The 27666-nt window shown below is 35.1% G+C and overlaps 1 protein-coding gene across 5 annotated transcripts in view; it reads left to right on the top strand.

The window, feature by feature from the left end:
* The window catches only part of NRIP1 (nuclear receptor interacting protein 1), an 85868-nt gene extending 58603 nt beyond the window's left edge, over positions 1 to 27265 (top strand). For all 5 annotated transcript variants that reach the window (XM_015887590.3, XM_025164840.2, XM_007425326.4 and 2 more), the window contains one exon: positions 14786 to 27265. In XM_015887590.3, the coding sequence (XP_015743076.3) occupies positions 15115 to 18603 (3489 nt within the window). In that variant the 5' untranslated portion in view covers positions 14786 to 15114 and the 3' untranslated portion in view covers positions 18604 to 27265. The remainder of the gene's footprint in view (positions 1 to 14785) is intronic.
* The last annotated feature ends 401 nt before the right edge of the window (positions 27266 to 27666 follow it).

Here is a 27666-nt window from a genome sequence, read left to right as displayed (position 1 = left end):
GTTACTCTGAAGAATTAAAATATAACATCCAATTTCAAATAGAAATGAAAGCAAATATAAGTAGTTAATAATAAAAATATACTTTTGTAAAGGTGACATATTTTACAAATATTTTGGGACTTATTTTCCTATGTTGATGAAGTTCATTGTGAATGTTACTATCTTTGTTATAATTTTAGGCATTTTTGAAATATTGTTAAAGTAACTTGACTTTGAACATTGGGATTTGTTACTTCGTTAAAGAATATTTCAACATTTTTTAAAGAAAAAAACAGTAATCTCAGATGTTCACATATTTGTTTTGAACTGTTCTTTACATAAATCATACTTTACTATTTGTTATTAATGAAAAGATAATCTGCATTTATATCTAAATCCTAGGTCTCACTAGAAAGTAATTTTAGTTCTCTGAGATAAAGAGCCGGCAGTAGTAAAGTATGATGAATTTGTTCACTCAAATAGATGTGTATATGTGTGTATTCTGACCTTGTCATGCATGTGTTTAGCTACTCCCTGTACCTGAGTCAAGCTTGGTGGAGGCTTAATTCTGTGTCCTTGTACACATATGCTTGATTAACAGTAGGGGGGTATCTCAGCAGAAGACAGTCTACCCTTCTCCTGGTATTGGTTGGGACCCAGGCATTGGGGAGTAAAGTCGAAGGAGAAAGAAAAGAGATTTTGCATTAGTATTCTGTGAAAGCCTTACTGTCTGCAGAACAAATTGATTGCTACAGTGTACCTGTGCTTGGCACCACTGCTGTGAAAGAAAGGTATGGTTGAAATCTGTTTTATTATATTACACACTTCAGGAATATTTAATATGAAGTTCTTTCTTGGCATATGCTGTATGTTGAAGAGAAATGAAATAAATGAATAAAAAGTATGAGATTTCATAATAGGGATCTGTATTTGTTCACTACAGTAAAGTATATAACCAGTCCTAATGAGTCATAGTATCCCTTGTATTTTCCATTGGTATCATACATAAAATGCTAACAATAACCTATATGAACTGCTCAGTTACAAAAATGTATAGCAGTGTTTTATAATTAGTTTAAGATGGGAGAAATTACTTTTTTTTTTTACAAAAAAAAATCTAACATTCAGTGTTGTGAAAAATGTTAGAATGTGCACATTGTTTTGTTGATCAACTTATTTTCCCCTTCACTGCTATTTCTTACTACTCAAAGAATAAAATTAAAGGAAGGGAGAGTAAATATTGCATTCTTTAATATGCTAAAGGATTTTTTAAAAAATAAGGTAAAATATAAATGCCAAGATTTAAATTTCACTTTCAATTGGTATAACATTTTTTTAGTAAACCAAAACATTTTTTTAATTAAAAAACTTGTATAAATGGGTGTTTTTAATTGTAAATTTCACCAGTTAATCATACAGGCTTTAAATACATTTTATTTTTTTCTGTGCACTAATGTTAGTTGAGTTTGTGATAGGAAGTATAAGGAACTCTGTTAATACAGATTCAGGCTTTTTCATGTTTTGTTTTGTTTCTGACATTTGTTTATAATTCTTTGGAGTTTTGCTTTTAGATACATTAAAACACGTATCTTCTGATATTGTAATGCAAGAAATATAGCCAATTAAGCTGCAGGTTAGGTGTTCAGCATATGTGATTTATCTCTGTTTTAGAGAACCCAAACTAACAGCTTTGCAATATCATCATCATCATTATCAAGATCTATTAAAACTTTTGCAGACCTATTCTATACTTACCAACCCAAAAGATAAACCCATTCTGTTGTATGAATTTCCTTGCAGATAAGTATGTATTGACTGCAGCTTTAAGTTGGCAGAAGTATGTTGTAAAACTGATATGCATATTTAAGCAGCTTGACTTAAAAGGAATCTAGGAAATGTATTATCAAATATTGAAACTCTGGGCAAATAATTGCAGTACAGTGTATAATAATACTTTAGACAGTCCAATTAATATTTACAGATACTCAATACTTTTTGTAATAAGGGTATCTTTGAATTTATATTGAAGTGTATTTGATTATGACCATAGGAGTAGTTGAGACCTGCTGAGGATAAAAATGTATTGATGTCAAAATGAGATCTATGAAGTTCTGTAATAGTGTATTCTTTTATGATAACAACTATAATAAAGCTTCAAAGTTAATGTTTTAGGGATTTACATATTCTGTGTTGCTCATATAAATTTAAACAATAGAAAATAACAGTAATTGTTAAAAAGTGTTAGTCTAATGAAAATTAAATCAACAGCAAAATCTTATCCATGTTCATTTGAAAGAAAGGCTTGCTGACTTTAATGAGATTATTTTCAGATAAGAGTACATACTACTAGCAACCAGATAAAACACAACTTGATGAGGTACAAGATAGATGTCATGCCCCATTTTTTTAATTTATTTTTTTGCTTTTAATAAGTGTGAATCAATTATTGGCTATTCATCAACAAGGCACAGTAGTTAAATGGAAGTAACTTTCTATCAAATATAAAGAAATCTGTTTGAATAATGTAAATAAATATAAAACCAGTAAAGTATACATTGACCACTTGTCTTCAACCTATTTGCTTTGTTGTTTATCAGTACCAATCCATCTTAACATTTTTGGTAGGAATATATATTTCTAAAACTCATGCATCAGAATCAGCAATTATCTGTTTATGGCTTTGGATGGGCATGCTTAGTTGCACTTTAACATGTCCATGCATGGTTTTGAATGAAATAATATATGCAGTGTGTGAAAAGCTTATAGACCAAAAATAGAAAATTCATATATTATTCTCAAAGATGTATATGAAAGAGTTAGCATTTACAAGAAGGCAAACAATAGCACTTTGTATCAGTTTTCCCTTGAAAGTTATCTTACACCTATCTTCAGGCATGCTGAATGTATCCCATTTGATTTTATATGCAAAATCTTTCTACAACTGACATATAGCCGTTAACAAAGTTCCTATGCCTAGAATCAGGCTAGTTTGTCACATTGCGTTAATCCACAGTTTTGTTAATCATTGCTTGTTATATAAACAGTAGTTGCACTAAATTATAGATCATGATTTACAAACCCTATTGGTTAAGAATCACATAGAACTTTAAGCATGATGTGTAAACCCAGTTAGTCTCCAAATCACCTTCAGGAAAATCCATAAATAATTACATTTTAATAATTAAACCTTGATCTTAAGAAGCAGTGAATACTAGTAGCAAGACCTTTAATTTCTAGGAAGGAGAACAGTTAGTAAAGCATACAATGATAAAGATAATCCTGACCACATATTGACCAATTAATCTTGTTTTCAAATTCTCTTTGGTGCTAATCAGAAATAGTGGCTACTAACTGTTTATATATTTATTAAATTTTAAGCCACAGATCAAAAGAAGAATAAGAAGCTAGAAAAACAGATAAAACAAATAGCAGTAGGTTGAGAAGCCAATAAAAAGCAAAGAAGAAAAAAGTAAAACAATAAAAACAACAATAGCAACAGACTCTGTAGAGATACATGAGACAGTCTGAAAATTGTAGGTCCAATGTCTTCTAGTTGTGATTGCGATGGAGCAGAATTTTGCAACTTTCATAGAATTTTTTCTAGACTGGTTATTTAGGAAGTAGTTACTGCTTAGACCTACTTAGCCAGAAGAGTCTCGCTTGGGACAGCAGTTAGATGACAGTATTTATGTTCCTGTTATTAATCCTGGTAGCTTAACATGTCTTGCATTCCTAGTCTATGTTTCTACATAAATTAAATTACTGAGAGAGAATAGGAAGAAGTAGCAAAAAGCTGGCTGGTTAATGTGAGGTCTGCTTTACACATATGTGAATTATACAGTATACACATAAGCTGCCCTATTACTTTGGAGAATGGGTAAAATACAATGATACCATAAAATACATATTAAGGTTCTAATACTTGGTTTGCATTGGGAGGTATGAAGTTGAATGAAAATTCTGTGATTGATAGCAAAAGTCCTTGGTGCCTACAAATCTTGGATATTTTATTTATTTATACACACACACACACACACACACACACTACACATAGAGAGAAACATTTGCTATTTGTAACCCACTGATTTACATTTAATGTACACTGTTTCATATATACCCTACCACCATTATGCCAAGCAGTCCTGTAGGCTTTTTGTTTTTGTTTTTGTTTTTTTTAAGTAACATTTTTAATGGAATTGATATTTTTTGTTGCAAAAGTATATGTAACAGTAGGTTGCAAATAAATTTGATTTCAGTAACAATTGTTTTTTTAAAAAAATCACACAAATAAAAAAGCATGCAGCAATGCTCTTAGAATTCTTTCCAGTTATTTAATAATAGCTTTGCTGTAACCCTATCTGAACATTAAGTATCCTTGATATACAGTACTGAAATAAAGTTGATTGGAGATATAGCTAGAAACCCCTCCATACTGCATCTTTACCTACCTAAATAAATCAGGTATGACTACAGTGATACGTTCTTAACTTCTTATTCCTGTAAGGAGCTGTTCTAGAGAATGTGACTCAAACTCAGCTGTTATTATGGTAACATGTAAATTCAGTCTGCTTTGAGTAGTTAATGCTAATATTGTCCCAGTTTCAGTAAATATGCTGCTGTTAATTAGATCATTGATGGAAATTTTTATTTATTTGCAGAACTTATATGGATGGGTATGTTATACAGAGAGTCTAGGCAGCTCACATAAATCCATAAAAGCATGGTTAAAACAAAAGTACCCTCCCCCTAGGGACCAAACCAAACATCCTTGCAGCTCAACCCCATCCTGTCTCAGTGCTTGGGGGAAGAGCCTGGTCTTCGCAGCCCTCCAAAAGTCTAAAAGGGTAGGGATCCCCCTGATCTCAGGTGGGAGGCTGTTCCAAATGACTGGGGTGGCCACTGAGAAGGTGCGCCTTCGAGGTCACATCAGATTTAAGGGAGGGGACTTGGAGCATGTCCACCCTATCTAACGTAGTAGGACAGGCAGATACCCTCAGAGAGAGGCAGTCCCGCAAATTGTTGTTGTTGGTTTTTTTATTGCTGGTTGCACAGTCAGCCAGATGTTTAGATATTTAGACTAGATTTGGCATTTTTATCCACCTATCGAGTCCTTCCCAGGGACCTGGAATAGACAGATGTTTGTTGGTGTAAAAGGTATCGTTGCAGAATGTAAGCTGTTCCAAGTAAATCTGCCTTTTGCACTTGACTGATGGTGATTTTGTCAATGCCAATGGTCTTCAAGTGGTGCTCTAGATGTTTTGGGATTGCACCCAAGGGGCCTATTAATATTGGTGCTATCTTTGCTTTCTCTTGCCACTGTCATTCTATTTCTGTTTCCAGGTCTTTGTATCTTGTGATTTTCTCCAGTTCTTTCTCTTTTATTCTGCTATCTCCAGGTATGGCAATGTCCACTATCCAAACTTTTTTGTCTTTCTTATCAACACTTGTTAAGTTTGGGCTGTTATATGGCAGGTGCTTGTCTGTTTAAATTCTAAAGTCCCAGAGCACTTTAGGTTCTTCATTTTCTATTACTTTCTCTGTTTTGTGGTCCCACCAGTTCTTCCTTGCAGGCAAATGGTATTTCTTGCAGATATTCCAATGGACCATTGTTGCTACTTTATCATGCTGTTGTTTGTAGCCAATATGTGTGATCTTCTTGCAGCAGTTGACTAGGTGGTCCACTGTTTCTTAGCTTCTTTGCAGAGGCAGCATTTGCTGTCTGTTGCTGTCTTCTCAGTTCTGGCTTTGTATGCATTTGTTCCTAAGGCTTGGTCTTGTGCAGCCAGAATCATCTTTCCTGCTCTTAGATATTGCCATGTCTTGTTGTTACCCATTTTGCCTGCTAGATTTTTTTGTGTACTGGCCATGTAATACTTTGCCTTGCCATGCCTCTTTTCTATTCTTCATTCGATCTTTCTTGTAGACCAGACTAGTACACCAATAAGCCTTCATGGTATACTAGGTTCAGTGCATCTTCTTCACTATCCTTCAGATATTTTTCTAATGCCCTTTTTTCTTCTTTAACTGTCTCGTGTACTTGCAACATTCCTGTGCTCCTTGGTAAGTGGAGTCTGTTAACATTGCTGCATGGATGAAGGGCATGATTCATTGTCGTTATTTTTCTGGTCTTCCTATCCAGGCTTCTAGTTCTGCTTGAGTCCAGTCCACTATTCCAGCTATGTATCTAATGACTGGAATTGCCCAGGTGTTAATTGCCTTGATGGTATTTCCTGTACTGAATGTGGACTTTAAGATCTTCTTCACTTTCATGTTGTATTGACTACTAACCTTCTTCTTGACTTAAGTGTGCTTGATATTGTCAGCTTGAAGGATGCCCAGATATTTGTAGTGATCTTCATCCAGACTCTTGATGTTATTTCCATAGAGCATCTTGAGTCCTTCAGTTTTCACTATTTTTGTTGATGGTAAGGGTGGCATATTTGTCCAAACTCCATTGCAGTATCTTGGCTGTATATTTGCACAGTGTTGAGCAATGGTTCTATTTCAGATGGTATTTTTCCATACAGCTTCAGATTGTCCATGTAAAAGGAGGTGAGATAGCCTGGCAGATGTTTTTGATGTTTGATAGCCATGGCCTGATTTGTACAATATTGTTGACAGAGGAATCTATGCAATGACAAACAGCAGTGGTGATAATGAGTCTTGATATTAACCTCTCCCAGTCTATCACCATTGACCAGCAACTGTGTCTTCCATTGTGCCATTGATATTTGCACAAAGCTTCTGATGTTTTTACTGACTCCTGTTATTTCTAGGCACTTTATTATCCAATCATGTGGCAGGGAGTCAAATGCCTTCTTGTAATCAATCCAAGCTACATTCAAGTTGGTCTTCCTTCTCTTGCAGTTTTTCAAAATTATCTTGTGAATTAAGATCTGATCTTTTGTTCCTCTGCTGTTTGGTCAGTTTCCTTTCTGATCAGTTGTTGCTGTTGTTGTTGTTATTACACACACACACACAGACACACACACACATATACTGGAAGCAAATATATCAATTCAATTTTAAATTGAAACCAGAAATATTTCTATTAGGTTAATTCCAGAGAAATATCAGAATTAGTAAGATTCATGCTAACAATTACAAGACAAATTTGGCACAACATTGGAAAAAAGAAACTGCCAATGATTCAAGACTACGTAACCAAAAGTGGACAGTATGCAGCAATTGCAAAATGACCAAATATATTCAAAATAGAAGTTCAACCGAACTTAAGAAAGAATAGCTCCCTTATATACTACACATCACACAGCAAGGTAAAGTTAGACATTTGGAATATGGTTCCTAGGAAAAGTTTTGAGACCAGTCAAAAATAATGGATGAAAGACAATGTTGTTCTATATAAAGCACAAATATTTAGGCTAGCATTTAGGAAACAAATGGAAGGGAAGGGGAGAATGCATCACTAACATTGTTTTTACTCTAGCTTTTTTTCTTACTTTGTGCTTTGTATATTTAATTAATTCATTGATTAAGTGCCATCAAGTTGTTGTCGACTCTTAGCGACCACATAAATTTTCTCCATGATAAAGTGTGCCTAACCTGGTCTTCCAATGGTACACTCATAGCCACTGTAACTGATTCTATCCAGCTTGCTGCTAGTTGTCCTCTTCTCTTCTTTCCTTCTACCTTTCCCAGCATTGTGGTCTTCTTCTCAGTAGACATAGATATTTGTATAATGTGTCTGAAGTAGGACAGTTTCAGTCTGGTCATTTGTGCCTTGAGTGAGAACTCTAGATTGATTTGTTTGATGATCCATTTGTTTTCTTGGCTGTCCATGGTATTCTTAGGAGTGTCCTTCAATACCAATGTTCGAAAGCATCAATACTCTTCCTATCCTGCTTTTTCCAAGTTCAATATTTGTATATTTAAACTTCTAAAAATCTATATGTGTATAGGAAACTCCCTGCCTGAAGAAATATGAAAATAAATTTTCCTGTTCAGATTTAAAAGGCACAAGTTTTGCTTAAAGGACACTCTTCCTGTCACACAAATGTTCTTTCTCTCTTCAAAATTCACTTGTGCTCCAGTGGAAGGAAAGAATGCATGTGTGTCTGGTATATAAAGAGAGTAGGTGGGGATTTCCATTAAATTGGAGTTCTCATAGCTTCTTTAATAATTAGGAATAGGAAAATGAAGTGTGGAGTCCTTCATTGTAAAATTGGGGAAACTGCTAAAGGAATTCATGATTACTGTGATTCTTGCTGTAGATTTTGTTATAAGTTAAATAATCAATTTTGGTGCAAAAAAATATAAATATTAAAGAAAATTAAAGGTTGGTTTAATGGTTACTAAATTGGTTTCATAATCGGATTTATTTATTTATTTATTTGCTTGTTTGTTTTATATGATCACCCATCTCATATGCATGAGTATATAAGCAGTTTTCAGTAGTAAAGCCATTTTATAAAAGATAGTTCTTCTAGGCTGTTCCAAGTTTGCTTGTTTTTTTCAGTAGTAAATAGAAACATTGTGAAAGAAAAGAAATATATATTTTTACATGTCATTTTAAAGGTATGGACTACCTATTCAGTTTTGGTTTAGCATAAGCATTAGTGATTAACCCTTTAGTAAATTATGTAAATTTACAGATGTAAAGGATAGTCTGCACCAAATAAATGCTAAAAATTATTGACGAGACATTTTAAAAAAACAAACTTTGAGATAACTCATAAAAATGCAAGAATCCACTAATAAAGGCTTTATCTATTTATTTTCTTCAAGATGCAAAAAGAAATTTAAAAAAAGAAAAGAAAAAAGGCCAAAACCACATTATAATCTATATGTAGAAAACAACTCACTTTTAAAAAGCAGCATTAGACTTTGTCCAGTTTCAGAGTAATAAAATATCCAGTTATAGACCAAACAAGGAGTAATATTGCTCAGTTTCTCCATTACATCAATAAAGAGACAGTTCATAAGTAGAGAGTAAACATATTATCAATTCCGCATTGTCTTTCCATTATAAAAGGATAGCCATTTTTGCTATTCTGATATTTGATAAATCCATCCAATGATAGATCCCAGATTGTTGGACTACAATTCAGAATTACATTCACATCTTAAACCACTTCCTAAACCCAAAGCCAATATATGGAGTCCTTGGTGCTCTCAGAGCTTGGTTGTTTGCAGATGTTTCATTACCCAATGAGGTAACATCAGCACGAGTGAGTATGGAGTTTGCTCTCTGTTTATATACAGTAGTTTGCCCTGCCTGGGGGTGTGGTTTTCTCCTTGGTAGTTCCTTGATTAGGGTATTGTTTTCTGCTTGATTGTCTGGTGTTAATCCCTGCTTATCTGGGTGTTGGCTGCTGGAGCGAATGCCTACTGGTCTCTACTGGTTTCCTTCTTAGCTTTTTGTTGTCTCTTTTGAATGGTGTATAAATATGGTTTATTACTATGTTGTCTGTTAATGGCTGATTTGTCTGAATGCCAAGCTTCCAAGAATTTCCTAACCTTTTTGGATTTGGCTTGGTCTAGAATGCTCACAATTTTCCAGTTGAAATTCTGGTTGAGTCTGTCCATGTGTTGTGAGATTAAGGTTTTCATTGTGTCTTCTGACTGTTAGTTGATGTTCATAGATGCACTCTGCTAGTCTTCTGCCTATATAGTGGCTGTTACAGTCCTTACACTGTATGTGGTAGAAGACTTCTGTTTTTTCTTCCTGGGCTACTGGCTCTTTTGGTTTACTTAACACGTTTTGGAGGGCTTTAGTTGGTTTCTATGCTATGATGGTGCCGTGTGGTTGTAATAGTCTGTTGGTTGTTTCTGAGATGTTTTTGATGTATGGTAGTGTTATCCTTTTCATAGCTTGTGTTGGTTGTGCTGTACTGGGTATCCATTTGTTGGAAGATGTTGTATAGGTGGTCTGTTTCCTTTTTCTGGTGTTTCAGGTTGCTGCAGTACATTTGTGCTGTCTGAATAAAAGCCAATATCCCAAACAAATTTAGGATGTTGATATTAAATCAAAACATTTGAAGCATCCAATAAGCTTGTTGAATTAAGAATCCTCTTAAGATTGTAATAATTATATTGAATATTCTTTAAGACATATAATGTGAACTCATTCCAAATTAATAATGCATCTTAATAATATATTTTAATTTTAAAAAATACTAGATTTGGAATAATCTAGAACACACTTTGGTTCTGATAATAACTCACAACTACTGCTAATGAATCTGGATCAGATTGTTTTATTTGAATGCACTTTCACTATATTTGGTTTGGACTTTCCAGATTGCTCTTGTAATATCTCAAATTATTTAAAAACGTGACTGCCCATTAGCTGATCTAAAGTACAGCATTCCTACTAGCTCGTGAATTTTACCATAAAACATTCCCCTGCAAGGATTCAAAGTTTCCTAAAATGTAAGATTATCATGTAAATAGGGGTCATAATTACACTTCCCTCCCCAAACCTTCCAAATATTCCTTGCAGACTGGAAATACTTTAAATGCAGTAGCATCATACTAAAAAAGAACTTAAAAAAGTGAAATAGAATTCAAAATGGTAAAACTGAAAATCAGGAATGTTATAACTCCCATAATCAAATTACTAATAATTTAGATAAAGAAAATCTAGGTGTTTGTTCTTCCAATAAAAAACCTTTTTAATAACTTATTGAAATTTCTAGAATGTAAAGAATTTGCTATGTCTAAGTTTTAAAGGAACGAAAACAGGCTGACAATTAAGAACAGAGATAAAAATGATAGTATAAAAGGTAATCGTCTAATTAATGAACCTTGGGTGCAAAGTATATACCATATTTATCGGCCTATTACACGCATAAGCGTATAACAAGCACCTTAATTTTAAGGAAGTTTGAGTAAAAAAAATTTAAATTTAAAATAAATGACTTGGAAGCAAAATAAAGGAAGCTCTGAACTTTTTGTTTATTAATATTTATACCACTTATAAGGTACATATGTAATGTGAAAGAAAAAGCACATCTTTGAACGAAGAAAACTGGTGCTCCTCATCGCTCACGCAAGTGCCTGAGCTTTGCAGAGCAGGAGGTGAGCAGCGGGTGAGCAAGCGAAAACCAGGGCTCCCCATCTCGTGTGAGGGAAACCCACACTCCCCAGCGCTCGCATGAGCAAAAACCACACTCCCCAGCGCTCGCGTGAGCGCTGGGGAGTGCCGGTTTTAGCTCGCAGGAGATGGAGAGTGCCGCACAAGATGGGGAGCGCAAGGTTTTTGCTCGCACAAGTGCTGGGGAGCACTGATTTTCCCTCACGCGGTGGGTTTTCACTCGCTCGCCTGCCTCTCACTTCTGGAGCTGCCCCGGTTACAGCCCTGGCTCAAATGAAAGCTCCACTGTCCCAGTTCTGCTGCTTGAATATCGGCATAGAACATGCAGCTAGGATCTCAGCCCCAAATTTTAAGGAAAAAAGTGTGTGTTATATGCTGATAAATTCAGTAGTCATGATGACATTCAAGGAAGCCCAGTAAAATAGAGAACATTCATCTTTATTGAACTATCCAGCTGAATACTGAGCATTTGACTTTTTATAAGGAAGCAAGGATAATTTCAGAGTCTAAATGTAGATAACAGGGCTCTTTCAGATTTAGATCAGTTAATTTAGCTCTGAATAAATTTATTGATATATTTTTTAAAAAGAGTTTGAAAATTAAGAATCTTTTTCAACTTTAATCTCTTTTGCTCAGTTTTAAGTTAGGTATTGCTTAAGTAGGTTCATTCTAATTATATCTTATTTCAATTCTGGCTACTTGCTAATTTTTTATCTGTTTTGTATTAGACAGCACAGTTTTTAAGTGGAAGTAGGCTAAATGTGCCTGGTTGTTGTTGTTGTTATGCCCACAGATAAAAATATTGTTTTGTTTGAACCATTTGTAATGCTATAACATTTATTATGTTGTTATATTTAAGATTGAGGCTTTATTGTAGCTAAAAGTGATGAGATTATAGTGTATTTCATTTATATTGGGTTAGATATGTTTTCTGTTGGTACTATATTTCTAAATATCATTGTAATTATAATTTTTAACACAATTATTAATGAATAGAGCATTCGTTCATGACAAATTAGGAATTGTTGTGTGATACGTAGTAATTGGGCAGTGGGATTTTATTATTTTTTTCCAACTGGTTTTCATGTAATTAGTAATGTTTGGGGATCTGTGATGAGAGTACAGATTTTTTTTTTCCTTCCTTAGGAAAGAAAATCCTTAATTATCATATGGAGAACTTTTAAAAAATTCTCTGTCCTAGTGTTTTCACATGTTAGTTGCTGCTTTTTTCCCCCTTCTAATGCCATTTTTTTTTAATTAGGCACATTGATGATTCTCTCTAAAATGCCTAATGTTTGGAAGGCCAATTAACATCTCATCTCGCTATCAAATTTGTTCCCACATGGATCATCAGGAATGGATAGGAGTTAACTTTCTCTGAGTGCCTTTTGAAGCTTAAATGTTTTTCATTCCTCTTGAATTCCACCATCTCAGCATCTATTGTGATTATGATGCATGCTACTTCATATGTTGCTTATTTCTCTTTCCTCAGAAGTTTACTTTGCATAGACTACTGCTACTTCTACCTCTCTAACATTATTTATGACTTATTTGTGCTGTTGTGGAATAATTGTCCATTAAAAAAAAAAGAAATCCATAACTTCCTTTGAACTTCCCAGAATTATTACTGTACTCCTGCAAAACCTACTAATCCAAAAAAAATGGAAATATTGACCTTTCCAAACCTAGAAAGTTAATTTGATTGTACCAAAAGAGAGTTACCCATTCCCTTTAAAAATCAAAATGCAAAAGGATCTAGAAAAAGATCCCCTAAAGAGTTCATTCCTGTTGTTCTACAGATTTTCATTCATTTATTTGACAATCTCCTTCCTAGAATATCAGGAAACAAAACTTCTTATCACTAAACTCAAATTTTCTGGACTTTGAATATTATTATTTTTCTTTTAGATATAGATTATAAGGGGCTACCAGTAAAAGGTAAAACTGAACCTGTCAGGGTTTTTTTTGTTAATTTTAGCGATAAGAATTGCTGTTTAGAATATCACTTATTTCAAATATGTATAAGATATTTTTAAGGAATCAAAAAGAAAATGCACTGTGTATTTTGTAAGGGGAGTTCTATGAAACTTTGATCAGATGCCAGCTGTTACATCAGTCATGTTTGTAATCTTGTTTCTAATTTGTGACCTTGATCTTGTATCATGTCTGTGTGTCAAACCAATTTTAGCGATAGGCAGATTATATGATTTTTATTGGAACCATTTATGGTTGTTCAATAGATTTGTAATGCTGACAACAATTATTTTGTATTGTTTCCCTAGTGGTTCTGAAGTGTATTTTTTTCCATAATTTACACTTTGTCTTTTTCTTGTTGACATATATAACCTATTAATAAAATTAGCAGCACATGCAAACAAGAAAAAAGGGAGCAACACTTTTATTTTAAATTCTGGAATTGGGAGAAGTGCAACATAGGAATCTCTCTTTTGCTTTCTCTGTATTACATTTTGATACAAGCTTAAATGTATCTCTTACACATAGGTAAGTCTTAAGGTCAGTAGGACTATACAAACGAAGGAGAGGAAATCATAAAAATAATGGCACAGGGAACATCCTGATGGACTTCAATGGTTAGGAGATTGACCCATCATCAATAGCCAAAGGCACTGCTAGGGACAAAGATACACAGTACTAATTAAGTCATAGGTACTTAAGAAATTGCCAAGTGAATAAAACCAATAGACCATAACAACCTCAAGCAGTGGGCAGCAATTGTTCCAAATCAAATTGGCATAAATCTGCCTCATCATTTGTATTAATCAGATTTAAATATGCTGTGTTATTATAAATGATTGAAAACATGTAATACTTCATTCTGCAAATAATTGGTGTGAAGACCTTATAATAGTTGATGTTTAGTCTCAGGACAATTATATAAATAAGAAATCTGCTATGTGCAAATGTGTCTGCTTTGTTTTTCATTCATTGGTTTTTAAACAAATTGTACTACCTGTTCAACTCTCTTGATAGTAATAGAATAAGTAGTGAAGACAAATCTTTTTTTTTTCATTAAGAAAACTAAAATCTTCTGGTAAGAGTTATGACCAAAATTGTTTGATAATCCATAACATCTCTACTTTAAATACTTGTCATTTTAAAGTTTTAAGAACTTAATGTTAAGTAGTAGCATCTTTTGCAATAATAACAGTGTTGTTCTAATTAGTGCAGCCTGTCTTCCAACCAAGAACATAACTGATTTCCTAATCTAGATTCAGACACACAGTGAACATAAAAAAAGTCAGACTTAAGACATTTGAATAGATATGCATGTTTTCCTTACTGGCTGTTCACTATTGTAAAAAAAATGGTTCACATAATTGTAAAGGCCTTTTGGCTAAAACAAGTTGGAAAAAAAAATTTGGCTCGCATAAGTTAGAAAACTGCATGGCTTACAAAATCATCAGAAGTAACTTTCAGAACTAGCAATTTGACACTTGGCGTAAATGATCAATCTACAACTTTCCTAAATTTTTAACAAATCCAATAAATATCTTGATCAAGGTTTTCTAAAGAGTATTGATGTATTTATTAGTATTGTGGAAGCATCCATAAATTGCCCACACAACTGCATTTGGGACCTATTGCAGCTTCCAGTGCTCTTCAAAATAAAGTGAAAAGTGATAAAATTATGCAGGAAATTGTATATAGAATCTTGAAATACACCTGCTTGTATTTAATATAATCTATTTTCTGCTTTGGATTGATATTTTATTTCTTCTTATTTTACAGGAATCAAGTGCTTATAATATGATGAGAAAAGATGGAAAACAATGTTATCAATCCCTGAAGAACATGAACATTTTTAATCGGGCACCATATTTTAAATAGTTCTTGGCATCATAAATGGTGCATATCAAAGCAGAGATTGATAAAAATGGAACGTTGGATTTTCTACAAATGCTTAATGGAAAGATCTGCAAAAGACAATTGCACCTGTCTTGCATCAAATTTGGAAGAAATTTATACATTTATTTGTTAAGTTAAATTTCAGTTCATATATAATAAATTAGATCATAAGCAGAATAAAAAGAGAGCCTTTGTGGATACTTGTATTGAACATGACTCATGGAGAAGATCTTGTCTCTGAGATGCACCAGGATTCCATTGTTCTAACTTACTTAGAAGGATTACTAATGCATCAGACAGCCGGAGGTTCGGGTTCTGTGGTTGACAAAAAGCCTACTAGTAATGCTGAAGATCAGAATTTCAGTGTTTCTGGAAATGCATCTCCCAGCTGTCAGAGAGATGGTGTTCCTAACACACATACATATAGAAGTTCTGGCATGTTGCATCATAAAAAGGCAAGACTGCTACAGTCTTCTGAAGACTGGACTGCTGAAAACAAAGGGCGATTGTCTGATTCTCTTGTGGATATAAATGAGAAAAAAGAAGCATTGTTGGCTGGCATGGTTGAAAATGTGCCTAAAAGCAAGCAAGATAGCACATTGCTAGCTTCCTTACTACAGTCATTTAGCTCTAGGTTGCAGAGTGTTGCTTTGTCACAACAAATTAGGCAGAGTCTTAAGGAGCAAGGATATTCCCTCAGCGATGATTCTCTGCAAATGGAGAAAGACTTGAGGTGCTATGGTGTTGCATCCAGTCACTTGAAGACTCTGTTGAAGAAAAACAAATTGAAAGATGAAAAACTGGAGACTGGTCTGCCAGAGCTAACAACTAACCTAGTTCAAGATCGGTTTAAAGAATCTACACATTCAGGACAGAGTGGTTCAAAAGTGATGAATGAATCACTTTCTTGTGCTGCAAGATTACAAGCTGTTGCAAGCATGGTAGAAAAAAGATCTAGTCCTGCTGCATCTCCTAAACCCAGTGTTGCCTGTAGCCAACTTGCTTTGCTTCTTTCAAGTGAAGCACACTTGCAGCAGTATTCCAGGGAACATGCTCTAAAAGCACAAAATGCCAATCAAATTGCAAGTGAGAGACTTTCAGCTATGGCAAGGTTAAAAGAAACTGTTCCAAAAGATGTTGGTCATTTTAAACTATCAAAAGGAATGGAAAGCCATCTGAATGGTCAGGCAAGATTTTCAAACAAAACAATAACCAATAAAAGCAATATCACAAATTTTCAGAGTCATATGGGCATAATTCATTCATCTCCTAAAATTATAAGCTACAAGACATTGGAAAAAAGTCATATGAAGCCACCTACCAACAGTAGTTTACTTTTGCACCTCCTGAAAAATCACAGTGCTACTAAACAGAATAAGCGATATGAACAAAATGACAGGTCCAGCATTTTTGAGGAAAGCAGTACACCAACTACTGTTGATGAATACTCTGACAACAACCCAAGTTTTACAGAAGATGATAGTAGTGATGATGAAAGTTCCCATTCAAATTGTCTTCCTATAGATTTGTCTTTCAAACAAAAAACAAATACTCCAGATTCAGGGCAATCAGCTTCTCTAGACAATTTAACTCAATCCTTATTTCATAATTGGGAATCAAAAGTCCCATGCCTGGAAAATATAGAAGAAAAGGATCCCTCTAAAAACACAAAATTGAATCCACATCAAAAAGTAACTTTACTCCAGTTATTACTCGGCCATAAGGATGAAGACACAACAGCAAAAGTTAAAGAAACCAAAGGAACATTAGTTCCAGCTGATGTGGCAAAATTTAATTTTCCAATGAGTAACAGAACTCCTGTCACTGACTCCTCTAGTACTAATCGAATAATTCCAGTACATACTCCTCCTTTACTAACTTCTGCAAAAGCAGATTCACCTATCAACCTTTCACACAATTCTCCTTTAATGATAAAATGTAATTCACCACCATATACTTGCATCATACAGCCTGAGAGACTAAATAATCCAGCTTCTAAACACTTGATAGATCTTACTATACACAAAGAACTTCATGGAAGTAAACAGAACAAAAAAGAAACTTTACAAACATCTTCATCTTTCAGTGCAAGTAAACTATTGCAAAACTTAGCTCAATGTGGGATGCAGTCTTCCATGTCAGTGGATAACCAAAGACAAACAAGCAAACAACTGATGACTCTTAACACTGAGAAACCAGTAGGGTTGATAGATGGACTAAATACTTCCCTACTTCCTAACACATCATGTACACTTGAAGAAAACAGAATGCTCACTAATCAGTTTCTCCCAGGAGAACAAAAACTTCCTGGTTCAGAAATCCAGAATCTGCTGGAACGACGCACTGTGCTCCAGTTACTTCTGGGAACCTCCAACAAAAATATGAGTGAAACAAAAGAGAAAATGTTTTTAAAAGAAGAGAGCGTACAAGATCCAACAGAAAAAGTTTTGAATGAACAAATATTAACTGTAAAAATAAAAGCTGAACCTTCTGAGGAAGAATCCAGTGCCCTTCAGAATTCAAATGTTCAACAAACAATTGAAAATATTAATAAGAAATTTCCAGAAATGGCTAATTCATTAGAGAGAAATATAGCTATTTCTACAGCATCAGAAGAATTTCAGTCCCACTCTCTTACATCTCAAGAATTTTCTTTTTCGAAGAATGGCCTCCTAAGTCGATTGCTGAGACAGAGTCAAGATGGCTGCTCTGCAGATATTCTGGACAGGAGAAACCATGAACCGACTTTTGTGGAATCAAAAAGTCACAGTATGCTCCCCAAAAAGAGAAAACTGCATTTCGAATCTTTAGAAGGTCCTTTAAAAATACTAAAAAGTGACAAAAGTAGAATATCTGATGTCACAAACAATCATAAGTCTACTGCAGATGCTTTGTATGGGAGTGGTCTTAACCAAAAAGAATCTAAGTTCACCAGAACTGATCTTGAATTAAAATATTCTTCAGGTTATGGGTCAAATAATGAAAGTGAAAACATAAATTGGTCTAGAGAAAGTAAAGGATTTAATGTACTAAAGCAACTGCTTCTATCAGAAAATTGTGAAAAAGATATGTCTCAGCATAGAAATCATTTATCAGTAACTGATGGCAAAAAGAAAGGAAGCAAACATAACCTAAGAAATAATGACAAATTTGAATTCAGTGTTTCTCCTGTACATACACTAGTAGGGAACCCTGGGCAACCAAGCAATTGCTTGGACTACCAAACATTTCAATATTCAGTTGCTATGAAGAGTCCTGCCAGTTCTCCCTTCACTGAACATTTGGGAGGCACAGTATCATCAAAGCCAGAATGTGACCAGTTTAGCATTTGTCATGTACCTAATGAAAGGGGACCTCTAAAATGGGTCATCACTGATTCTGACAAAAATGAACATGAGAGAGACTCCCCAAGACTGACCCAAACTAATCCGATATTGTATTACATGTTACAAAAGGGGGGAAACCCTATCAATATTCAGGAAACACATAACAAAGTTGCTTGGAGAGATAAATCATTGATAGAAAATTCATCTTCTGTCACAATGAAGAAAGAGTTATCTCCTGTCATAGAATGTAAAACATTTCCTAATAGAAGAAGTACGTACAGTAGCCATTCAAATAATAAGGTATCCATTCAACACAATGGACAAGTATATGGATTCTTAGAAAAGGTATTAACCATAAAAAAAGAACCAGAATAAGTTATAATCTTACAAGGTGTTTACAGTCAGGTTTAAATCTTTTCTTTGAATAAAGTAATGTAAATCTAGCATGATTTGAGAAGAGCATGGTATAGCTGTGGTTTTGTTTGATGAAATTTTTTGCTGATATTTAAAATGCATACAGCTTTTGTTGTTTATTTTTGCTTTATAGGAAATTTATCACAATACATGTCATCATGACTTGTTAATTATATAAATGTCCATTAGTAATTTGCAACTGGATTGTACTCAGTGAGTAACTGCTATTACTGTCCTTGCACATAAATATGTGCTGATGTAAACTCATATATCTTCCTTATATGTTTCAAAACCATGCAAGTGATACATCACAGACTTCTCAAACAGCTGTATGTGATTTGTATACACGGCAAAGAAATCATATGGGCAGATTTATTTATATATACCTGGACGAATGCAGGAATAACTACAGAGGCAGAAGCAACTGCAGTAAGATATGTACAAACAGGATCATGTTTAGGAGTACTGGTGTTACTCATGTAATGCAGTATAATTTAAGTATAAGGTGGAAATGCATCAGTCAACATTATACATTTTCTCTTCTCTCACCACTGGGCTAGTAACATCTTGTGCTGTCTGCTCATTTATAAAATGTGAAGAATATTTTTATATATATAAATGGATCGTCATTCAGACCAAGTCATTTATTTGTTGTTTTTGTAATCCTTATCAGTGTTAACTAGAGAATTGTGCACAATGAAATTTCTAGTGCTTCCAAATGGCTTTTAATTGTGTTTTGGTAATCTGACAGAACCACAAGAAATATACTGTCTTTTCTCTAGTTGCCTTCCCTAGACACTCAGCTGAAATAAATTAAAATCTAGGTTATGACTTTAAAAAAGTAATGAAGTTGGATCATAAATTGCTGGCAGTAAAAGACAAGGCTCTTTCACCACTTTCAGTTGTTTCTTTATTTACATTTATTCAAACTTTCCAGTGAAATTAACATATGAATAAAGTTGAAAGTTTCCAGAACCAATGCTGACTTATGCTTAAAAAAGAATATATATATATATAATAGTCAGTCCATCACCGTGATCTGTTTTTTTCATGAATTCATATATGTAAAAGATTTATATAGCTAAGATGAAAGATGTATAAATTATCAGATGGTCTAAAACCAGCTCATGGTCATTTTTTTTAGCTTTTTCTATCCCAGCAATAACAAAGAAATTGTAAATTGGAAGAACTGAATGATTTTAACATTTGAATGCCTTAAAATAAATAAACTCTAAATTTGAATATAGAACTGGAAAAAATTGTAAAGACTAAGCAGTCACTAGTGTAAAAGGTTTTGTTTTATTGATTCATAGAAGACCAGAGATGTAGGGAGGAAAGTGGCAAGAAACCTCACTAATAATTTTATTATCCTCAGAATTCTTGGTTTAATTTATTTCGCTAGATATTAAATTTATGTTAAACAAATTTCAAGGCTAAATAAAAAATAGCCAACAGTTTTTTAATTTAGAAGATTAGTTCTGGAGAAATGGTGGATTGATTAACCACAAATCCTATGTATTTATAATTTTGAACTACCCAAGGTTATATACTTTTATATATAATTTTCTGCATTTCTTTTCATCACATTACTTGGTAACAATTTTCACTGCAATTAAATCCAGATCAATTCAAGTCTTCCACGGATTTGGGGGGAAATTGCATCTGTTTAAGGACAAAAAGCCAAGTTTATTGCAGCTCAGCTCAATAGCTTTAGCTATGGTGAAAATGTGTGTGTAATAGTTATTGGTGACTGACTAAACTTTTATATATAAACATACATATCATTGTTTAGACAACATTTTAACTTAAAAAGAGAAAGGTTATGCTGAGGTTAGATAAGAAGAAAGGTCATCTAATTATAAATCCAGAAATTTATTCCCGCAATGATTAATATGCCATCAGATGATTCATGAACAAAATATAAATAGAGTAACATCCTCCCATTTATGTTTTTCAGAAACTACCATTGCTCCTTGAGAAGTTAGCCATCATATCTAAGTGCCATCAGTAACTTTCTTCTCCATGATTTTGCCTAATTCCTCATTACAGCCATACAAATTGGTGACCTATACTAGTAGGAGCAAACTACAGTTATGAGTTTTGCTTCAACTCTAAGAATATTATTGAGGTTCAACTCCTATGCTTGTTATTTGAAGAAAAGAACTAATCAAATTAAATTGAACTTTTTAGTTAGGGATATGTATAACATGGAAAATGTGTTTTGTTTTTAAATAAAACAAACACATTGTGCCTTGGAAGTTCTGCTGAATTATTCCAGGCGGCTATGATGCAGCAGAACTGAAACCCAGAATATTTTGGTTGTTTTGAAGTCTGGAGGTCTCTTACAAGAGGGGTAGTGCAAAGCTGGTGTTTTTTCTCCCTTCTCTTCTGCATGGTCTGTGCATCAGCTCATTCACGAATCTTTCCAGTGCCATCTTTTCCCTACTTCTCATTATGCTGTACATCAGCAGCAGCTAAAGGCAAATAGGGAAAGGAAGACTTGGGAAGATTTAGAGGGTGGGCATGCTAGTTGGATAGGCAGTGTTGAAGCCAAAGACATTGGCAACAATTCCCAACCCCTTCCTTTATATTTTCTAGCTGTTATCCACCAATTATTTCCTTTGCTTTTGCCCATTGGCTCCTCTCCCCCTTCCCAGCAACACACACTTTGGCCTGGGTGGAACATAATCAGAAACAAACTTTCTGTGCATGGAATGATTCATGCAAAGAATGTTTTGCAAGTTTTAATAGACATGTATTAATGCACTATTATGATGCAGTCTTAAAATGTCTTAAACATTATTTTGGTTCAGTAGACTCTATTCATATACAAATGGGGTGAGCAGCTTACTTTTTGCTTGTTTTGTTTTGTTTTGGCCTTACAGCTTTTAGAATTAGCCATTCTAATACAGTATCTCATTTTTCAACTATTAATAGTTATATTTGAGATCATGTTTGATGGGCTTGAATAGTTTATTGGGTCTCAGAGAATATATTATTGGGCCTTTCAAAATTTTCTACAATCTATTGCAGACTTTTGTTATTAAATCAATGTGTGTAATTATGAATCAAATATTTGTATCTAGGAAGAAATACCAAGCTCAAATGACCTGCTTAGGTACATCTTTACATTTCATGCAGACTGGCATGAAAATCTGACTAAAACCTTTTTTGCATCTTTTTTTGATATCACAGTATTTAGTTGCTTTACTCTTCTTGCCATTTCATCATTCAGATACATGTATTATTTTCATGATAATCATTAGTTAGGGTTACATTTAGTATTTTGTGCTCTAGTCATAAGAGGCTTTAATGAATTGTGGCCTGTTCAACACAAACACTAAAGGGATTCTGTTGTTAACAGCTTATTTTCAGTTAGGTACTATTTATATAAATATTTCACTTCTGACAGATGTGAACCTTTCTCTATTTTCTGACCATATTAGAAATATTTCAAACTGCAAACACAAAATATCACTTTCAGTGTCTCAACCCAAACATTTACTTCCTTGACACAGCATACCTCAGAATTGGGTAGCAGTTAAAATTAAGTTATGTAAATCACCTGCCTTAACTTGATTCATGTAATGCAGTTAAGCATTAGATGCTGGGAACTATGTGTGTGTATGTATGCGTCTGTATTATGTATGTATGTTTGTATAATCACATACTCCTGGAAGTGGTTTAGTGTCAGTTTGGCCTCAGAGATGGCTGAGAGCCAAGAAACAAAAAGCAGCCAATTGGCTTTAAAAATTATTTTAGGAACTAAGGATTATCCACTCCTTCTGTTTGCCTCTATTTTGATTTCTCCCTCTGGATCCTATCTGAATCTCCTATGTAAATTCAGCTACAGAAACAGAAAATATAATTGAGACTACTGTGTACAGAATTGGAGTCAGAGCTTAATTGCAAGGTTACCAGAAAAATATATACAAAACTAATAGTAACATTTATCTCACTCTTCCACCATTCTAGAAAAGCAAACATAAATTGAGAGTTCCCCAAAATCTGGCATTCTCTTTTACAATTAAAAAAAGTTGTTTTATTTTCCACACTTCCACATGAATATGGTGGGGCATACTTGCAAGTGAATATTCATAATATTGGGTTGCACGACTAAAATCCATACATACAAATAAATACTATTCAGAATTTGTGCAAGTGGAACACCTCCATTTATTCACTAAAACAGACTGACTTTTTTCAGGTTTCCAGGTGAACCTGAAAAACAGATGCACCGCTTTAAGGATTCTGAGTCTCAACACAATACCGCCTTTTTTCAGGCTCCTGCAGAAATCTGAAAAAAACCCCGCCAGGCTGCTCTAATGAATAGCAGGGAGCTACTGTAATTTCCCAAGATCAGAAACACTTGATTTTTGAGGTATACTCAACCACCTTAAACTATGTACTTTCTATAACAAGAAATAAGTGTTTTTTTCTTATACTTCATTTTCCCCTGGACTGATCATTCAATTATGATAGGGCTGTCACTGATTAGAGCAAAATATTACCAGTTAATTCTCTGCTGCGTCCTAGTTGAGTAAACTGGCAAGTTATATTTTATATCTATATCTATATATATCTATACATATGTAAATATGTAGACTTCTTAACATGTTTAATTTTTTTTTCTAAAAGCTATGATGTAAATAGTGGTTTCTTTAAAATACATATTTTGTATTATATCAAATGCAAAGAAATTAACATTTTAATCATTTTGTTCTGTATATTCCATGTATTAATAAATGTAAATATTAACATTTTGCATGTATGTATACAGTGCAAGTCTGGAGGAATGTATAGAAATGTTTTATTTAAAATTGTAATTATTGCTGCATGATAAATGCATGGGGGACCCTGTGCATCTCTGCAATGGCAAAAATTGTAAAGTCAAAACCAGATTATCCAACATCACTGTATTCTGTTTCTGGACATGACTTCTGTTATGGTATTTCAGCTTTGTGAAGGAATGTGCTTCAAATGAAAGGGTCTGGGGAAAAAGAACTACCTTCTTTTAAACAAAAATATCCTCTCCTTGCCCCCAATCACAAATATTGTTAAGTTTTTAATTCCATTTAAAGCCACTGAAATTCTATTACAGTATTTTCAGATAATGTAACATTGTTTTGCATTGACATACATAAGAATTATGGGATTTATACAGCCTTTTTGTTGTGAAGTTTTCACTAATTAAAAAAATAAAAATTAATCTCATTTTATTAAGACATGACTTATTCATGTAATGTCGCAAAACTGTACATATTGCAGTGTGAAGTTTTTTAAATTCTTTCAGTGTTTACTTCCTGCAGAAAATTTGAATAAATGAAAAAATGCATTGAATTTGTAGTCTTAATCTATTGATTGCACTGTTTTGTTTGCAACGAAACAATAATTCTTAATTTACTATAATCTCCCCTCTTATAGAATAATACTTCAGTCATGCATAAATCCCATATAGAGGGAAACATACAAACCCTTGTAATACTTGCTGAATTGGAGCAGGCAAGTAATTCTACTGCGTACTATGCATCACATGGAGTCTACCAAGTATATTTGTTTACTTAACACTAAGGTACTTTAATCAGCTGATTTTCTGTTTACTGTAACAGTATTGGTCCCAGTAAACTGAATTAGTATTATAGTATTTTGGGACTAATAAAAACCAAGCTTTCTAACGCATTTCCTGTTGAAAATACTTAGCAAATTGCTCTTAGTATTTATCTCTCTACTTACCTTGGGTTGTCACTCCCTCCTTTTGTCAGTTGTTTTATGTAGCTCTGTTGGAACACAGTTCCCCTATGGAAAACACTGAAGTGTGCCGCCCTGAGTCGCCTGGGGTGAGGTGGGCGGCTATATAAATTGGTTTAATAAATAAAAATAAGGAGTTGAGCAGCTCTGCCTTCTTCCCCCTTACCTATAACTATCCTAGCATTCCTAGCAGCAAGCCAGTCCTTTTTTTCACTTACAGTGTTCTTTTTCCACTTTAGCTGTCCTAATTTGCCTTCTGCAGATATTAGCTACTTGCTGGTAAACCTTCTAATCCTCCCTTGGGATTACCTCCATCTTCTGTTTCATATACATATCATTTTTAACCCATAGCTCAGCCAAAACCTCCCTATGCATCCACAACAATTTCCCAAAATGTCTCCCTTTATTTTCTCTCTCCCTCTTTGTAATGGTATATGATTGTAATTCAAGTATCTTCGTTTGAGAAGTTTCCAACTCTATTTTCCCTTTGACCTGATAATGTTGTACATGGGATCCTGGGTAGTACTTCTCTAAGCTTCTTGAAATGGGTTCTGAAATTCAGTATGCCTATGTTCTGAATGTTCTCTCGGTGCATTTATCTAGGGATGCAGAAATCATTGAGTTATTCAGCTGTTCCTTTCTGTAGAGTTCATTACTGGGGGCTTCCACATATTCTAACTCTCCCTCCCCTAGCCCCATTCTTAGTACTGGGCATCACTCTACTGTCTGGACTGTTTTCTCCCCACATAGTCACCTCTCATTTGGATTACTGCAACATGCTCTACATAGGGCTGCCCTTGAAGACCATCCGGAAGCTGCAACTGGATGAGAATGCAGCAGAATGCAGAGTTTTGGGTGCCCCATGGCTCACCTGAGCAACACCACTGGGGCATGATCTACACTAGCTCCTAGTTGTTTTCTGGGTGCAATTCAGGTGCTGGTTATCACCTTTAAAGCCCTACAGAGCCAATTTCCTTGCAGTACCACCTCTCCCTGAGAGTATCTGCCTGTCCTACCCTAGCCCTTTGGAGCAGCCTTCCACCTAAGATCCCTACCCTTTTAGCCTTCCAGAGGGCAGTGAAGACCTGGCTCTTCCCCCAGGCATTGGGCTAGGATGGGGGTTGAGCTGGAAGGCTGTTTGGCTGGTGCCTGGGGGGAGGGGGAGAGAAGGGTACTTCTGTTTTTAGCTATGTTTTTATGGATTGTAAGGTGTCTAGAATCATTATATGAGATTTTTTTTTTTTTTTTTGTCTGCGCTCAGTCATTGCTGACCCTGCAGTGACTGCTTGGACGAGTCCTTGCAGTTTTCAAGGCAACTGTTTTTCGGAAGTGGTTTGCCAGAGCCTCCTTCCTAGGGCAGAGCCCAGCTGGCGAGCGCAGGAGGCGGGGTTTCCGTTGCTTCGCGCCCTTTTCGGGCGCGCGCGGTTTTTCGCGCTTACCGGCAACTGCTCCCAACTCCTTTTTTGCAAGGCGCCGCCAGCATTTTTCCTCCCACCGGAGTGAGAGTACCCATTTATCTACTCACGTAAGTTTTCGAACTGTTGGGTTGACAGGAACTGGGGAGGAAACAGGAGCTCACCCTGTTTAATGCGAAGGCTGGACTCGAACCGCTGAAGCGTCGACCATTTCTGGCCGGCAACTTTCAGCGTCATTAAGCCGCTGCGCCACCGCGTCCCCCTATTATATGAGATAGGTAGCCATATAGTATAAGTGCTATAAATAAATACAGATAGTCCCCAGTTTAAGAATGAGTTCCATTCCCAAGGTCCTTAAGTTGAATTTGTATATAAGCTGGAACAGTATTATTGTATAATACTGTATACCTAGTATTGTGTGATTAACTCAAATGATTGTGTCTTTAACTCAAATCATTGTGCATTTAACTCAAATTTTGCGACAGTAGGCTCCATTCTTAACTATGGATTGTCCTTAAACCGGGTGTTCTTAACCCAGGAACTACCTGTAAACATAGCAGTTAGTTTCAGGCCTCTGGATTGATTTGGCAAGGCATCTTCCAGACACACCGTTTCCAGTTCTTGTGAGATGCAATGGTTCCTCAACTTGAAATGGCATCCCATTGCCCAATAATCTAAATAACTCCTGTTGGTACCGTATGCATAGCCAGTAATTGACTTCCTATCTCGGCCATGTCTTTCAACATGAAAAATTAAAAGAAACACTACCTTTTTTCCCACCACTTTTGCTCTCCTGCTTAGTGTCACTTGCAGGGTCTTTGAGGCTATGTGTGGCTTGTCACTGTGTTATTTGGCAGTGAGAGTCTTGAGAGTCCTTGTCAGATCCATGCCTCAGGAAGGCAGAACACTTTTATAGATAGGCTCTTGGGTGGGCAGATTGCTGCTTCAGTCTCAGTTGCCACCACCCATTGCTTCCTCTATCTCAGGGCAGAGGTAGGAATTCCCTTTGCAGAGTCTCTTGAATGTTCTCCCTCAATCCCTGAGGCTAGCGGTAACTGTTCTTCATCTAGAGATCCAAAAACATTATCAACAGTAAGCTCTGGAATCTATTCTGAAGCTCCAGAGTATAAGAACTCTTTTTGATAGATAGTGGCCCTTTGTGTCATTTTATTTCATCTTTGCATCCTCTTGCTTGTGTTTTTCATAGTGGTGTTATTTCTTCCACAGATTCTTCCTGTTTCACGTGTATCTTCTTCCTTGATAATTGGGGGGGGGGGGAAGGGTATCTGTGGCCCCTTCACTTTCTCTGGCAGTGACCCTGCACTTACAGCATGTACATATAGTTCTTGTTGCCTTTGCGGAAGAAAACAAGTAGCGCATCCCCAAGAGGTTACAAGAGCAGTTCCCTCTCTTTTCAGTTTCCTGAATGACTTTAGTGAGCTCACTAAAGTAACCTGCTGCTTCTGTTTTACAGGAGAAAGCTACTGTCAGTCAACTCAACTTCTGTATAAGGAACAGGAAGAGGACTTCTTCACCTTGGTGTCAAGCTGCAAAATGTTTGAGGCTGGCTCTGGATGTTGCAATAAGTCTAGAAACTAAGAACTTAAAAAGAATTGGCTATCACAGGCATCTTCAGGATCTTGCTGTTTTTGTCAAAATGAGTAAAGCGGGAACAATGCACTTTAAAAAGGGGGCAGGGCTTGTCGGCTTGGGAAGACACTGCTTTCATCATTCTGGTCTCCCTGATCTTGCAGGCGTTGCTGCAGCCACTAATATGTATATTAGTTGGAGCAAAAACATAGAAAAGAATGGTACAGGAGATCACCTAATATTTTCAAAGTAAAGAATGTATCTATTTTTT

This window comes from Python bivittatus, unplaced genomic scaffold (genome assembly GCF_059951505.1).
Source record: "Python bivittatus isolate LINGU-HERP-01145 unplaced genomic scaffold, Pbiv_v1 ctg000350_np1212, whole genome shotgun sequence".
In the NCBI taxonomy this organism is placed as follows: domain Eukaryota; kingdom Metazoa; phylum Chordata; class Lepidosauria; order Squamata; family Pythonidae; genus Python; species Python bivittatus.
Note: the sequence above shows the minus strand (reverse complement) of the source record. Positions and strands in the feature narration are given on the sequence as shown.